This window comes from Schistocerca cancellata, chromosome 3 (genome assembly GCF_023864275.1).
Source record: "Schistocerca cancellata isolate TAMUIC-IGC-003103 chromosome 3, iqSchCanc2.1, whole genome shotgun sequence".
In the NCBI taxonomy this organism is placed as follows: Eukaryota; Metazoa; Arthropoda; class Insecta; order Orthoptera; family Acrididae; genus Schistocerca; species Schistocerca cancellata.
This window is the reverse complement of record NC_064628.1, coordinates 578,736,151-578,753,812: the sequence shown is the minus strand read 5'-3', so window position 1 is coordinate 578,753,812 and position 17,662 is coordinate 578,736,151. Positions and strand designations below refer to the sequence as shown.

At 41.9% G+C, this 17,662-nt stretch overlaps 1 protein-coding gene across 4 annotated transcripts in view; it reads left to right on the top strand.

Moving 5' to 3' along the window:
- The window catches only part of LOC126175432 (solute carrier family 22 member 7-like), a 216,183-nt gene that overhangs the window by 4,195 nt on the left and 194,326 nt on the right, over positions 1-17,662 (top strand). The window contains exon 1 of one of the 4 annotated variants that reach the window (XM_049922231.1): positions 11,116-11,244. The exons of 1 other annotated variant lie outside the window; for it this stretch is intronic. In XM_049922231.1, coding sequence (XP_049778188.1) covers positions 11,230-11,244 — 15 coding nt within the window. In that variant the 5' untranslated portion in view covers positions 11,116-11,229. Of the gene's footprint in view, positions 1-11,115; positions 11,245-16,279; positions 16,364-17,662 lie in introns of those variants that run through there. 2 more of the 4 variants (XM_049922230.1, XM_049922233.1) reach the window with 2 other exon arrangements.

The window sequence follows — 17,662 nt, the reverse complement described above, 5'->3', positions numbered from 1 at the left end:
TACACATATGCAAATCATTTTCATTTAGGGACACAGAATATCTACGATACTTGCTGATCAGTAGATAATCATTCAGTACATACTTTACATGAATACCTGCCTGTCTCCATTTCACGGGGTAAGTATAAAGCTTACACATTTCAAAATTATGCTTTGATCTAGCAATGGGAATAGAAACAATAACAGTTAATTCATCTTCAATCACTAAGAATTGTGTGGTGGTTAACTTATAGTAAGCATATAAATTGTAACAGGGTAAATCATAGTATATGTTGCATCTAGCTTTCGTTCAATTGACAGTAGGATGTGTAAAAATTGTTCTGGATGTAGTAGTAAGCAGCTCAACAATAATTTAAACTACTTTCTAAGGCTGTTCTTAAGTTAAGAGCATCACTTCTAGCATTTGATAAACTATCACTAATCCTTAACAAAAGAGTGTCTAAATTTAAGTGTGGACTCACAGCATTTAATCCTTGGAATAGTTCTTGGATATTTGCGTTCTTTTCATTACGAAGTACGTGGAAATGTGAGATAAATTACATTACATTAAATGAAAACTGTGAGGTTAGTAATTATTCTTTGCATATTCTTTAATACGATAATTTCATTAGAGAGGTTAGCTGAATCTGTACTGGACTGTTGTTCAGGAGTTAATATTTTGCCTTTAACTTCCCATAGATCTCGACTAGTTAAAGTACCAAATACAGTACGAAGCATACTCCCTCCAAAATCAAACTAGGCACGTTTACTCCCAATTAAAGTTTTATGTGGCAAAAGCTTTAAATAACAGTAAATCTCTTGCTCATAATTAGCAAATGTAGACACTACCTGCATTTTGGATGTGATCCGGTTATTACACCAAGATGTACCTATTTCCAAAGCTGTATCATTGCCGTTAACAGAACGAATTAGGTCAATTCGCTTCTTTACATAATTGAACTGTTGCTGGATTTCACTCAGATTGTACTTGAGGACAAGTTTTGTATTACTTGTTGAAACTACCATGTCTGAACGTGGTTCAAACAAAACACCTGTACTCTGTGGTATTATTACTACAGAATTAGTAGAATACGCTATCATAGCAAGCATTAGAATAAAAATGAACATGTTTAATTAGTTCTAAATACTAGAGTTAACAATGAACATAAAATAAGAGTTTCTTGTGGTAACCTCTGGAATAAAAGGTTTAGTTTCACTTGTGCACTCGTGCAATAGCTTCTATACTAAATTTTCACAACACGTTCACGTAAGCACATGGCTGAAATATACGCACGCATTACACTCTCACACACTGCACACGTTTACGCAGATTGTAGGGGTGTCTGGAACAGGATCGCTCGGAACGTGGCGATGCCTCGCCATCGGAGTCTGGACTGCGACCTCGCAATTCTCGCTTCCTAGATTTGAGAACAGCAGGTCTGCCTCTCGTCGGTCCTCGTCGTCTTGCGATACTACAGGAAATCTACCCAGAAATTGCTTTACACGATTGATATGAACGACAATGGAACGAAAGGGCAGTTGGAGCTTCAGAGTGACTGGCGACAACACCTCGAAGATTGGATATGGTCCTTTCGAACACTTCTTAAAGCTTTTTGACTTGGCTCTTCTTTAACACCACGTTGCTCAGATACACAAGATCTTCAACTCGATACTGTGGCACTGCTGCTTGGCGGTCGTGTTGTCTTGCTTGCCGAAGAAAGGATTGATGATTCCGCTGTTTCACTCCCTCCATGCTTCCTTTAGCTTGCGTGCTAGATCCCTTACATGTTCATTGCTGATTCCGGCAGTCGATCGTTCAAAGTCCGAAGGTGAATGCATTCTTCTTCCGTAGACGATCTCATATGGACTTAGGCCAATTGTGCTGTGCATTTTGGCATTGTAACAACATACCAGTACGGTAAACAGACATCCCAATTGTTGTGTTTGCTGCTCACATAGTGGCTAACCATTTTAATTATTGTTCTGTGGACTCGCTCGATTCTTCCATTTTCTTCAGGGTGTGCTGGTGTAGTCCTTAACCGAGTTATTTGCGTAAGCTTACAAGTCTGTTTAAGTAATTCACTCATAAAATTCGTTCCTTGATCACTAATTATACTTAACTATGATCCAAACTTAAGAAGCCATTCTTTTACAAAAACTTTAGCTATAGTCTCAGCGCTCTGATCAGGTATTGGTATCATGAGAAGGTATCTAGGGAAATAATCTAACATTGTCAATATGTATTTGTTTCCATCTTTTGTCTAAGGCAACTGTCCTGCGACATCTAGTCGTACTCGATCAAATGGTTCACTTGTTTCTGGCGGTTCTTGCAATGGCGCTCTACTTTTTCCTGCATTATTCCGTCTGTTACAGGAAATGTCAGCTTTGCGGCTCGGCCACCAAAGCATTTGAGCTACTTTAATGTTTGTTGCTTTTCTACCGCAATGTCCTGATAATAAAGGATCGTGTTGCTCTCTCATGATTTCTGGAATAACTAGGCCTTTTCCTTTACTAGTGATTTTTGTACAATAATCCATCTTTTTCGACAAAACGTTGATCATTTTTTCCGTAATTTGCATTGTGGATCTTTTTCCTGAGCTGCCTTTAACTCTTCTTCTCGACTCCTTGTAACACAAACATTGAATTTTCGACTCATTACATTAGCATTCACATGTTGTTTACCAGGTCGGTGAATAACCTTAAATTGGTACTCACTCAGTCTTAATGCCGATCTTGTTAATCTGGAATTTGGATCCTTTAAGCTCAATAACCATTTAAATGCGGCACGATCTGTAATAACTGTAAATTCTCTTCCTCTTAAGAAACATCTGTTACGTGTTATACCAAAAACCAAAGCACAAAGCTCCTTCTCAGTAGTAGTATAATTACATTCTGCTTTGTTTAATTGTCTGGAAGCAAATGAGATTGGATGTTCATGACCATAAACTTCTTGAGACAAGATTGCACCTATGGCAAAATTGGATGCATCCGTTGAAAGAATAAATGTTTACTGAAAGCCGGATAGGGTAACACTGGGGCTGTGGTTAGAGCAGTTTTAAGTTCTTCCATTGCCTTTTTGCACTCTGTTGACCAATTAAATGTGACTCCTTTATTCAGTAGCTGTGTCATTGGACGTGCTATATTCGCATAAACGGCTATAAATCGTCTGTAGAAATTTGACAGTCCCAAGAATGATTGTAGTTATTTCAAATTCTGTTGTTCAGGAAAATTCTTTACATCTTCAATTAATTTTGGATCAGATCGAACACCTTCACTATTTATAACATGACCAAGATAGTTAACTTTACTTTGTGCAAAATGACATTTATCTATCGATAAAGACAGGACTGCTTGTAGTCTCTCAGTATGCTGCTCCATGATTTCACCAAAAATTATTACATCATCAAGGAAAACAAGTGCTTGGGTTGGGATGAGCCCTCGTAAAACTGATTCCATCAGGCGTTGAAATGAAGCTGGAGCATTACGAAGTCCAAACGGCATACGAAGATACTTGTATACTCCTGCTGCTGTTACATATGAAGTTTTTGCTTGATCATCTGGATGCACTGTTAACTGATGATAACCACTTGTTAAATCATATGCTGAAAAAATTCGACATCTGCCCAAGTAATCCAAGGTTTCCACTAAATTTGGTAAGGGGTAAATGTCAAGTGTGGTCACAGCATTCAAAGATCGGTAATCAACACAAAAATGGAACTGTGGTTCTCTAGAAATTGATTTCTTCTTTACAATTACAACAGGCGAACATCACAGTGGGTCTGAAGGATCTCTTGGTTTTATAATTCCGGCTTCTAATTGTTCTTTAACCAAGTCTTCTACCAATTCTCTTTGACTAAATGGTATCCGGTAAGGTTTCAGTGTGATTGGGGCTGCATTCCCTAAATGAAAACGATGCTGAACTAAATGAGTGACAGGTAGTTTTGCACGTTCTTGGAATAAATCTGCATACTCCAACAAAACAGGCGCTAAAATCTTCTGTTCATCAGCTGTCAAATGTTCTATCTTTTCCCAAATCTTGCGCTTCAGTTCATTATTAACTTCGTCTCCTCGTTGTAACTTTGCGGTACTGTTACGAAAATCTGCGTTTATAACTGCAGCATTTGTTACCTCATCTGGAATCTTATTACGTCACTTTTACTTACGTTCGACACTTCAGCAACTTTCGTTCCTCATGGCAAAGCAACATCCTCATTGCTCATATTCGTTATTGTAACCGGGACTTTTGCGACAATCTGTCTCATCATTGTAACGACACCTGCACTTCTAGCAACATAACAATGCATTGTATCCAGTAACTCACTTTTCTCGTGTCGCTCAATTAATAACAAAGTTCCTTCCTTGCATTGAGGTGACTTAATTTCAACGTAGATTGTCTTTCCTGCTCCCTTTGGAATTTGCTGAGGCTATCAATTTGGACATCGACTCGGACGGTTTGAACTGATGCATCGTTTGGGTGGTCCATTCCAATGACGTCAGTATTGATGCTCCTTTGAGTACGATCTGAACCACGATATCGTAGGTTGTAGTTGCTACGGCCTAGTCTGATCTTTGTTTCTGTGACAAATATCTCTGCCTCGTTAGCGGACAAGAAATCGAAAACAAGTACACCGTCGTAATGCGTTTCGTTATTTGAAACTACTTGCACACTTGCTGTGTATTTATCTTTATTTTCACCGTCATCTTGGCCTTGGCCAAGAATTAATTCTACGTCAACTTCTCCATAATTACGTAGCTTTTCTCCGTTTAACCCATGCGCTTTTAATAGCGGCGGTTTTTTTCCGTTTATTTATGCAACACCACATGAATGAGGTCTGTGCTCCTGTTCAAATGGTTCAAATGGCTCTGAGCACTATGGGACTTAACATCTCAGGTCATCAGTCCCCTAGAACTTAGAACTACTTAAACCGAACTAACCTAAGAACATGACACACATTCATGCCCGAGGCAGGATTCGAACCTGCGACCGTAGCGGTCGCGCGGTTCCAAACTGAAGCGCTTAGAACCGCTCGGCCACCAGGGGCCGGCTGTGCTCCTGTGTCAATAAGTAGTTTGATGTTTCTCCCACGATATACAGCACCAATCACGAAGTCATTTTTGGTCTGATTTTCGCTGAAACTAACAGGAATCACTGTCTCTGGCAAGGGGCGGACGGAGTGGTGGCCTGTACGTCCCCGTACTCGTTTAAAGATCTGGCAGATTGCCTGTTGTTCTCGTTACCATTCTTCTTGCTGCGACAATCTCTTGAGACATGACCCTGCATCCCGCAGTGATAGCAGATTCGATTCTCTTTACAATCCTCACCCCTACAGTTCTGCTCAGTCATACTGGCGGGTGGCTGTCAGCGCACAGTTGTCACACCGGGAGCGAAATTCATTTATAGTCACATGCACCTCTATTACTCATTATAACAGTTTCCGCTTTGGTTGTTTAAAGCATCATGCAGTGTATGTGTACATTACTTGACATTTTAAAAACCGTCTCATTCAAGTCATTATTTGCATTTTTCAAAGCACAGGGTAAAAAAATGTAATTACTGCAATTTCAAGCAGAGAATCAGGCTAACGAAGACACATAATTGGTCAGTGTGACACTTTCTAAAAGCACTGACGTTAACACTAACTCTAAGATAGCTGAAATCTAGGTCTGCCAAACAACAAGATTACTACGCAACTGATTCCAGTAAATTCCTACCTTGTTTTACAAATGTTTGTGCATTCTCTGAGCATAGACGTTCCCCGTGGAATCCAGTCTGATATACGTACAGATTTTGCTTGCAAATGAATACAAAACACTAACAATACAATTCGTTTACAATATAATATTTTATTAAATTATTCCTTATGAAACGTTGTTGTTATAACTAGACAGTTAATTGAGGGAAAAGTGGTGTTCGCTTGTGTCATCTACCTCATTGAGTTTTTGCTCTTATCATCTGTTGTTGTTGAGTTATCATTGCAGTTGATGATTGTAGGCTCAATTCACTGCTTTTTCAAAATCGTTTTTCTGTAGGTCTTCTGTGTGCTGAACACATTTTCGCCATTGTTAGATTGTGAATTTTATGTAGTAATACGACTGCATTGCTTGATGTCGTTGCTATTGAATATGTCTACCTTTCCTAACGAGCATGTGTGTTGATGCTAACATTTTATCATCATTGCTACAAGGTGTTATAAATATTTATAGACATTGTGGAATCTGGATTAGTTTTGCCGTCAAAACTCAGTTGCATTTTTCAGTCGCATTATTCCTGCTGTCAGAGTGCGTTTTGTTGGAGTTGTCTGTAAACAAGACTCACATGGCACAGGGGAAATCTCACTTTCTTCCTGCTTTTCCATTTTCAAGTCACACAAACACTTCTACTTAGTAAATAAATTTCACGAATAATACCACAAAATACCCTTTTTTACTTTGAGTCAAACTGCCGAAACTAATAACTCAGTAAGGAATGGAAAAAAAGAACTGTGCAAAAACCTACACACCGTTTCGCTACTGACGCTCCACTGGCGCTTGAACTAGGCAATGATGGATGCTCAGCGTTTGCCATTTTCGAGTATTAGAGAGAGAGAGAGAGAGAGAGAGAGAGAGAGAGAGAGAGAGTGAGGGGGGGGGGGGACGCCAGACCAGGCACAGATGCGGCATCAGCGGACTTGCAGGCAACCGTCAGTACGGCTATCCGGAGCTATACAAGAACGACAATTGTCTGGCGTGATGCTTTGCTAGTGGTTATCCATAAACTGAATATTTCATTCCATTTGCCATTTCCACTGGATTTAAAAACTGTGGCTGGCATATTTACTAAAACATAAATATAGATAGTTGACAAGTATAAGCTAGTTGTGATGTAATTGATGACTGTTTCATTTATTGACATATAATTAAAATAATAAGCTACCAGGCATCAGTGATCAACGTTAAAACAATAGTTCTGACTGCACACATGAAACCTTTCAATTGCAGGGTGAAGCGGTTATTAGTTTTTATTAACATTATTTTATCGTGCACAAGTAAAGGGGAAACGAATGTGTAATGTCTCAAATGAGTATGTGAGGAATTCATTCTCAGAGTCGTTGGCATATGCAATGAAATTAAAATTAGCATCACCAACAGCCGTATTTAGCCACAGGTAGACTGCTATTTTATGTAGCAGACTTTACTCACAATGACACCTTGAAAATTCTCATATGTGTACACTGATGATGTACACAGTTAGTTTGAAAAATAAACGAAAATTTCAACACAGAATTGGCTAACTTATATTCCTCATGATGACTGCGTATAAACAAGCGCCATGCGCGTCACTGCATCAGTTGAGGTTTAGATGTTACGTGACACACTATTAGGTTAAAAGGATGACTGCTAATTCTATGTATGAATTAGTTTGCACCAATTGATTTAAACAAGGGGGCTTGGTACATACAACAGTATTCCTAATATCACTTAGATTTGTGTCCAGTGCAACACGGCAATGAATGTGTACCTCAGTTGATTCTTCCCTATGGTGGGCTTAGCATTTAAAACCACTGAACTGCCCACGAATGAGATATACCTCCCAGTGGCTATCCAGGCATTAGACTATCTTGAGTTCAATACTGTAGACAAAAACAAGAATCTTCTCGACTTTTGAGGTGAAGAAATCACAATACATCAGCACTTGAAGCAGGTGCAGAAGCATGAGTGTAAAGTATAAAATCGTGACACACAGCCATCGGTGCACCACTTCTCAGTGGTAACATAGGAGACTTACGAGTTTCTTAGCTTGATATGCTTGAAACAATGCAATGATGTCACACAGTATAGCAGCTCAAATTCAGTACAATGGGTGAATTATATGTCAGGAATATTTCTCCCACAGAGACTTTCCTTCAGCAACTTTAAACAATTATGAGATTATGTTTCTTATTCAGCACCAACAGTCAAGGCTTCTACAGTGAATTAGGGCAATTTGTATATAAGCATATTTCTTTTGCCATATACACAAATGTAGGATGTCTTATCACAATGTTCTCCACAAACGCTGCATCATTGAAATATTCAGAGACATGTAATGTGCCAAGACACAAGGAACTATCATGTGGCTAGTGCATAATTAGCATGTAATACACAGGGACACTGCCAGGAAGCTGGTATATGTATCTATGTACTTACATATGTGTTAGGGGTTATTTTGTAAATAAGAACAGCAGCAATATACAATAAGGATTTAATTTTTGATTTATTTACAGTATATTTTCTGTGGTAACAATTTTTATATGATATTTCCTTGAGATATTAGAGATGGTTTTACATCGGAAATGAAAACTATTAATAATAATGACTAGCAGCATTAAATTGAGAACAAATACATACACTAATGAAGAGTTAAAAGAATCTATATATGCTTCCGATAGTGTGCAGCTCAATATGTTTCTCATTAGAGGCTTTAAAAGTTAACAATTTGTCTTTTTTGATATAGTTGTTGAAATGTTGCAGTTATCATTCTTTTTTAAAAATACAGGTGTTGTAGTGTTAGAGTTGTATTTCTTTGACAAAGCTACTGCAATGTTAGAGTGACATTTTTAAAATGGAAGCGAAAAAACTGTGTATCACTAAAAACTGATAATACTGATTTTGGGGACTACTAAAATTGCAAAATATAAAAACTAATGAAACTTTGCAATATGCATAAGTCAGACGCACACATACTGTGCAGTCAGCTCACACAGATACATAGAATGCACACACAGACACACACACAGACACACACACACAGACACACACACACACAGACACACACACACAGACACACACACACAGACACACACACACAGACACACACACACAGACACACACACACAGACACACACACACAGACACACACACACACAGACACACACACACAGACACACACACACACACACAGACAGACACACACACACACACACACACACACACACACAGACACACACACACACACACACACAGACACACACACACACACACACACACACACACACACACACACAGACACACACACACACAGACACACAGACACACACAGACACACACACACACACACAGACACACACACACACACACACACACACACAGACACACACACACACACACAGACACACACACACACAGACACACACACACACAGACACACACACACAGACACACACACACAGACACACACACACACACACAGACACACACACACACACACACACAGACACACACACACACAGACACACACACACACAGACACACACACACACAGACACACACACACACACACACACACACACACACACACAGACACACACACACACACACACACACACAGACACACACACACACACACACACACACACACAGACACATAGAGACACAGACACACAGACAGAGACACAGACAGACAGACACACAGACAGACAGACACACAGACAGACAGACACACAGACAGACAGACACACAGACAGACAGAAACACAGACACACATACACAGACACACATACACAGACACACATACACAGACACACATACACAGACACACATACACACACACACAGACACACATACAGACACACAGACACACACACACAGACACACACACACAGACACACACATACACACACACACACATACACACACACACATACACAAATGTATAATTGACTCTGTTGCTGACACTCAAATGAATAGTGTGAGTATGAGATGGTTTTTAAGTGGTCCTCACAAATGACATGTGTGACAGGCCAATGTTCAGCTGTGATGCAGTATCTACCTCACGACCTTATATTAACTTGGTATGCCATATGTGGACAAGGAGTTGGAACACTACCATCACTACTGCAATAGAATTTGAGTAATCGTCAACTGTGAGAGCCATTGAGACCTCATGTTGTAAACACTTTGCCCATGTTTGAGTGGCTTGTGTATTGAATGGTATGTGTACATTTTCGATATAAGACCTACAAACTCCTCAGCCAGTGGCAGTTAGGCACATCATTCATTTCTGCGATAACTTCGCTGTTTGTTACTATTATGTCATAAATATTATTTTGGTGTGGCATCTTAATACTGCATATACAACCATCAACCCAATAGACTTAGCTGTCCATATATATATAAAGTAACTTCGGATGTGCAAAACGAGTTTTTGAAACTTATAGTGAAACTGGTACATGTGGAGTCTGGATAAGTGTGGCACACACACATTGACGTAAACAGGTTTCGCGAACTCTGCCAAAACCTTAGCCATCTACAGTGTGACTAATTCTTTGTAGAAGATTGTGGCCTGTTTTAAATTTTGTCTAGCTATTCAAGTTTTTGCGCCATAACAGCCAATCCATTTAGCTGTTAAGTGAATTTCGTCATGGTTTCCCGAAAATTATATTGTAAAAATCTTTCCCAAAACCAAATGTTGCAAATGTCCTCTTAGCAAAGTTAACATCAATGTATTTCTTCAATCAGGATGATGGAACAAATTTAATAGTGAGGATGACTAATCAGTTCCAACCAAACTGCTGGAGGTTTCTATTATGATATATAGATCATTTTTATCCTCCAGTATCGTCATCAACTTGGGAAGGTAACTGTTTTGCGAAACTAGGCAGTCTGGGCATAGCAGCAAACAGCTGCACATTGTATCCAAACTAGTAGGATATGCTATGTCTGCCTCCATGACATATCCTACATCAAAAGCCGCCGCCACATCTGAGTAATCATGTAATCTGACGATATCGTTGGATAATCACTGAAACCGTCCAATAGGCAGAGATTGTTGAACGGCTTGTTTACATCTACATACATACTCCGCAAGCCACTGTATGTATGGTGTATGCTATAGTGTACCCTGTACCAATACTAGTCATTTCCTTTCCCGTTCCACTCACAAACAGAGCAAGTCAAAATCGACTCTCAATATATCTCCATAGGAGCTCTAATCCCTCTAATCTTATCTTCGTGGTCCTTGGGCGAAATTTACATTGGTTTCAGCAGAGTCGTTCTGCAGTCTCGCCTCAAATGTCGTTTCTCTATATTTTCTCAACAGTGCTCCCTGAAAGGATCGTCGCCTTCCATCCAGTCGCTCCCATTTGAGTTCCCAAAGCATCTATGATAAGCTCCAGTCATCTGGAGGCTATACAGCTGGCCTTCGGTGTCAAGACACTACGACAAAGTGTCTGGAGAGCATATGCTGGCGCTGAATGACGTCCAGACATCGAGATATAGTGTCTGGGCAATATTATGCCTACAGGTCTGGTATGTACTATTCAAAGCCTCTCTGCCTGTGCTTGTGGAAGGGTGCCTTAACGTATTGAAGCAAAAACATATGGAAGCATGAGATGTCTGATGGAGATAAGGTAAAGGCCGTACCTGTCAGCTGAGGCAGTGGGTGTGCCACATGAGGGTACACAGGTCACACTGGGTCACGCAAGAAGAGGTACTGACTGAGATAGTGCAGTTGTCTACTTCCAGGCTGCTGTGAGGTGGCAATGTGTGGAAGTGCGCTACAGCAGCTGGATGGCATCTGTAGCTGGTGGCATGTGTCTTTTGGTAGGGGAGCATGAGCAGTCTGTGTGCACTATACTGAAGCATGTGATATGTGCAAACGCTTGCTTAATGTTTTAAAACGTTGATAAAGCAACCATACACCTCAGTTAGTGCTGATAATGTTATCTACTGGAAGCACAAGCGGTTGGTGAGTTCCTTACAGCACTTAATTTCTTCAGGTAAATTTGAAATTTCTGCTTCATATTTTACAATGCTCAAAGTTATAAAGCTTAAATAATGCGCTAAACATGTTAGTAATTGTTGTAACTAGCGAAATATCATGCATTTATGGAATTTCATGTACTTTTATACTTACTTGTTAGCACAGTACTGGCTGTGTCTTGTGTGCGATAATGAGCTTGTTACTAACACTGGGCGCCATCTTGTGTCATGAAATATACTAACTGGGTAATAGACATCTGTGGTAAGAATAAGAAATTGCAGTGATCAGGAAAATGGTTGCCCTAATCCATCTCTTTTATAAAAATGGATGCAAGCGTATATACACTCCTGGAAATGGAAAAAAAGAACACATTGACACCGGTGTGCCAGACTCACCATACTTGCTCCGGACACTGCGAGAGGGCAGTACAAGCAATGATCACACGCACGGCACAGCGGACACACCAGGAACCGCGGTGTTCGCCGTCGAATGGCGCTAGCTGCGCAGCATTTGTGCACCGCCGCCGTCAGTGTCAGCCAGTTTGCCGTGGCATACGGAGCTCCATCGCAGTCTTTAACATTGGTAGCATGCCGCGACAGCGTGGACGTGAACCGTATGTGCAGTTGACGGACTTTGAGCGAGGGCGTATAGTGGGCATGCGGGAGGCCGGGTGGACGTACCGCCGAATTGCTCAACACGTGGGGCATGAGGTCTCCACAGTACATCGATGTTGTCGCCAGTGGTCGGCGGAAGGTGCACGTGCCCGTCGACCTGGGACCGGACCGCAGCGACGCACGGATGCACGCCAAGACCGTAGGATCCTACGCAGTGCCGTAGGGGACCGCACCGCCACTTCCCAGCAAATTAGGGACACTGTTGCTCCTGGGGTATCGGCGAGGACCATTCGCAACCGTCTCCATGAAACTGGGCTACGGTCCCGCACACCGTTAGGCCGTCTTCCGCTCACGCCCCAACATCGTGCAGCCCGCCTCCAGTGGTGTCGCGACAGGCGTGAATGGAGGGACGAATGGAGACGTGTCGTCTTCAGCGACGAGAGTCGCTTCTGCCTTGGTGCCAATGATGGTCGTATGCGTGTTTGGCGCCGTGCAGGTGAGCGCCACAATCAGGACTGCATACGACCGAGGCACACAGGGCCAACACCCGGCATCATGGTGTGGGGAGCGATCTCCTACACTGGCCGTACACCACTGGTGATCGTCGAGGGGACACTGAATAGTGCACGGTACATCCAAACCGTCATCGAACCCATCGTTCTACCATTCCTAGACCGGCAAGGGAACTTGCTGTTCCAACAGGACAATGCACGTCCGCATGTATCCCGTGCCACCCAACGTGCTCTAGAAGGTGTAAGTCAACTACCCTGGCCAGCAAGATCTCCGGATCTGTCCCCCATTGAGCATGTTTGGGACTGGATGAAGCGTCGTCTCACGCGGTCTGCACGTCCAGCACGAACGCTGGTCCAACTGAGGCGCCAGGTGGAAATGGCATGGCAAGCCGTTCCACAGGACTACATCCAGCATCTCTACGATCGTCTCCATGGGAGAATAGCAGCCTGCATTGCTGCGAAAGGTGGATATACACTGTACTAGTGCCGACATTGTGCATGCTCTGTTGCCTGTGTCTATGTGCCTGTGGTTCTGTCAGTGTGATCATGTGATGTATCTGACCCCAGGAATGTGTCAATAAAGTTTCCCCTTCCTGGGACAATGAATTCACGGTGTTCTTATTTCAATTTCCAGGAGTGTAAGTACATATTTTTGTATGTATGTAAATATATATGTATGTTCCAGATCTGGTACTAAGCCACTGGACTATTTTCAGCCAAAGTTGGTACATATATCAGTTACTGTCTGGAAATTGTCGCTGTGAGGGTAAGAACAAACTACCTATCAAAGGAATGGGGGTGCAAGTGAAAAAGCGAATACCCACACTTTAAGCATCCAGTATTTGACAACGGGAGCACTTAGAGACTTGCAACAAACCTGTACAAAACCTTTGCTCACAGACGAACTGCACAAAATGATGAAAGTGAGAAAAATTTTCTCACTCATTACATTTTTCGCTGTTCATGCTGTAAAACTGCTGCATGAAACAAAGACGTTTTCATTTACTACTAATTGTACTCAAAACACATTTTCCAGACAGTATTCACATATTTGTCATTATAAGACACAGAGTTCAGGAGATATGACGTCATAAACACTGAGTTACGTGAAAAACTGCCGTATGAGGCATGATATTTAATTTTATTTCTTCGTTGGTACTAACTTTATTCGCACACAGTATCCACATATACCACTGAATGTATCTAGAAAAATTGTCTTTGTATGACACATAGTTCAGGAGATACGACATCATAAACACTAGATGTATTAAGTTTTAATTTATTACTTATTTGCTACTAGTTCTATTCACAATACATTTCGGAGATAGTAGCCACATATATCATTGAATGTATCTGTAAAGCTATCTCATTGTACAGCATATAGTTCAGGAGGTAAGGCGACACACACAATGAGCTCTGTGAAAATGAGATCTCAGGGGTAAATTCACTAGAGATAAAGGTGAAATACGTGTACAAATACGTATGAAATACGTTAAATATAGATGAAATATGTGTGTCATGTGGATATGTGGGCAAAGCCATGGGAGAAAGCTCATCTTAAACCCCTGGATCTTGGTACTCACATTAGTTACTATCTGGAAAGAAACACAGTGGAAGAACCAGTAGCAGCAACCTCCTGCTGGGGTGGGGGTGGTAATGTGGTGAGAGAAGGAACTGAAGGAGATGGGCAGACAGGGAGGAGGAAGGAGAAGATGGACCCAGGTAGGGGGAAGAGGAGGTGGATAGAGGGGGAAGGAGAATGGAAAGAGAAAGGGGAGAGGAGGAAGGGGAGGGAGGAGATGGCGAGCAGAAGGGCAGAAGAAGAGATGGACTTGAGGAAAGGGGTGGGGGGGATAGAGAGATGGGGAGAAGGAGATGGCTAAAGAGGGGGGAGGATTAATGAACAGATAGAGGAAAGAGGAGTAGATGGGTAAGGTGTAGGGGAACAGGAAATGTACAGAGAAAGGAAAGTGGGAAAGTTAGTCAGAGAGAGTGGGGAGGGGGAGATGAGCACAAAAAAAGGAGGAGGAGGTGAGCAGAGAGTGGGGGATGAGGAGATGTACATAGAAAGGGGGGAGGAGATGGGCAGAAAGAAGGACAGGGTAAGAAGGGCAGAGGGTTGTGGATGGAGGATGTAGACAGAGAAAAGGGTGGAGGAGATTGATACAGAGGGAGTTAAGGAGGTGACAGGCAAAGAGAGGGCGAAGGAGGAGATGGACTAATAGGAGATTGGAATAAACTGGTAATAAATTAGATCTAAATAAACACAGAACAAGTGGCCTGCTGAGAGAGCTGGAAGGAGGGGAGGAGGGATGGAGATTTCGGAGTAGGAAGGCGGAGGGACAGTGTAATATTGCCTCAACGTTCAACGTCAGCCGACTAACCCGTAGCGTAACAGTCTCATGAAAACGAGTCAGATGTAAAAAAGTAAGTAAACTGTTTGTTTCATTATAAATGTTAACATCAAGAAATACAACTTTGCTTTATGTATGTGGTGAAACAGATATAATTTCGTGTTTGAGAAACTCGATGTTCACTTCCTTACGACTACTTCCAGATGGAACATACATATTCACAAAGATATGTTCTATTTATGCAGATATTCCTCTACCTCTAAAAAGTTCCGAGCTTTACCACTTGAATACCATACGTGTTAATGTTGTTGGGCATTATACCTTGCAACTTCATCTGGATTGCTAGTCTCAGCTTACTGCTATAACGCACTATCGATTTTGGCCGCCTCTAAAGACTGTTGGAGAAAATTTTGGAAATTTGTGGTAAGTTCTTGTGGAACCAAACTGCTGAGGTCATCGATCGTTAGGCTTACACAGTACTTAATCAAACTCAAACTAACTTACGCTAAGGACAACACACACCCGTACCCGAGGGAGGACTCGAACCGTGGCAAGACGCCCTTAGACTGCGCGGGGTAGCCGCGTAGAGAAACGTCAGCTTTAGCTAAGTTAATATTCAGTCGATATTTTATGTCAGTTTTTTAAATTTTAGTAGGTCATTTATGTCTTTTTTTGTTGAAGTACTTGTTCTCAGTTCCGGTATCTATACTTGTTCTTCTTAATCTTGTAATATGGGTGAATTTTGGACTGAGAATAGGCTTCGCCTTTCTTTCCCTAAATTTCCGTCTCCTGTTTGTGCATTCTCTGTCCTCCCTTACAGTTGTCTACAGACAATTGGTGTTCAAAATCGGAGATCGCTTCCCAGTTGGACATTGCTATTTCTGCTACCTCGCTTTCACCTAGGTCACTATTGGACGTTGTTGAGGTCTCTTCGTCTATATCTTTCTGTCCCTCTTCGTTTCCGTTCGCAGAAATTTTCCTCTTAGGATTTTCAGTCAAAATTTGGTTCGGTTTTTTTTTTTTTTTTTTTTTTTGTAGCAACAATCTTAGTCGTGCCCGTTAATAATTGTTCTATGGTTTCAGATGGTGGAGACGCAAATGCTTCCGCTGGATGTGCCATTGATTGCGTTTCAAGACTTGATTCCAGAGCACTGTCCAACACGTCGTCCCGAACGACAGTTCTGAGTAGGTTATTGTAAACCGTCAGATTACGACTACGATGCTGTTTTGGCGGTTGAGCTTTTACAGTTTGTTGCCTCGACGTTACGAGTATCAGCTGTGATATAACTTACTTTACTACTAGCCTGGTCGGCCGCCTGCTTAGCTGGGTGGTAAAGTGCTCTTCTGCCATGCAAGGGAGCCTGGGTTCGAGTCCCAGCCGGGTTGGAGATTTTCATCGCTCGGGGACTGGGTATTGTGTTGTCCTCATCATCATTTCATCCTCATCACCGGCGCGCAAGTCGCCCAATGTGGCGTCGACTGAAATAAGACTTGCACTTGGCGGCCGAACTTCCCCGGAGGGGCCTCCCAGCCAACGATGCCATACAATCATTTCCATTTAACTAGCCTGGGCTACACTGTGAGGTAATGGATCAGTGTTTACCGTTCCTAAATCGTGGTCTTACCACGTGCGCCTAAAGACGGAAACGCACCTTCGTTTAAAACATTTGGAACATCACTGCTATGTTCAGGCTCATTGTTTACAATCTTGATGTCATTAACAGCAACTGAATTACATTCAGCTGATGTGGTACTGGTTGCTACCGCTTTTACTCATTATGTACAGAATCGATTTTTTAACTTCCTTTTTGATAGATCTTACTCCAGCTTTTGGTTCTATTGCCACTTGTTGGGACCTGGTAATAGGAGGGGTTGGATCGGATGTACATTTACACCCACATGACTGCTCTGCGATTCACACTTAAGTGCTTGCTTGAGGATTCACAAAATCACTTTCAGATTATTTCTCGACTATTACGCACTCTAACAACACGTGGGAGAAATGAATACCTAAAGCTTTCCGTACGAGCGCCACTCCATGACTTGTCAGCTACTGCCCACAACACCCCCTGTGAGGGCTCAGGTCCGTGTGTCTGCTTCAGCTCTGTAGCTCCAACCGCTAACCACTGAATTGTGACACCACAGGAAGGCACGGAATGTGTTGCCTCTGCGAACTCTCCGCCACACGTGTCACGAAATTTCAAACATGGTACTATTTCTCATCCCTTCTACACAAGTGGTCGCCACTTCCACTGCACGAGAGGGAATGACAACCACTGGATAGGTACTACAAGTAAAAAAAAAAAATTACAAAAAATTACAAGGACAATAAGAATTAGACCTGTGACCCCCTCAGAGGCTCCAATTAAACAGTATAATCATGAGTTAAGAGAAGATCTGGTCCAGCACTCCTACTTTTGTACAGGATAGTGGCCAGCCAAATAGCCTGTGCCATGCCCATGAGTCAATTAATTTTCTCGTTGT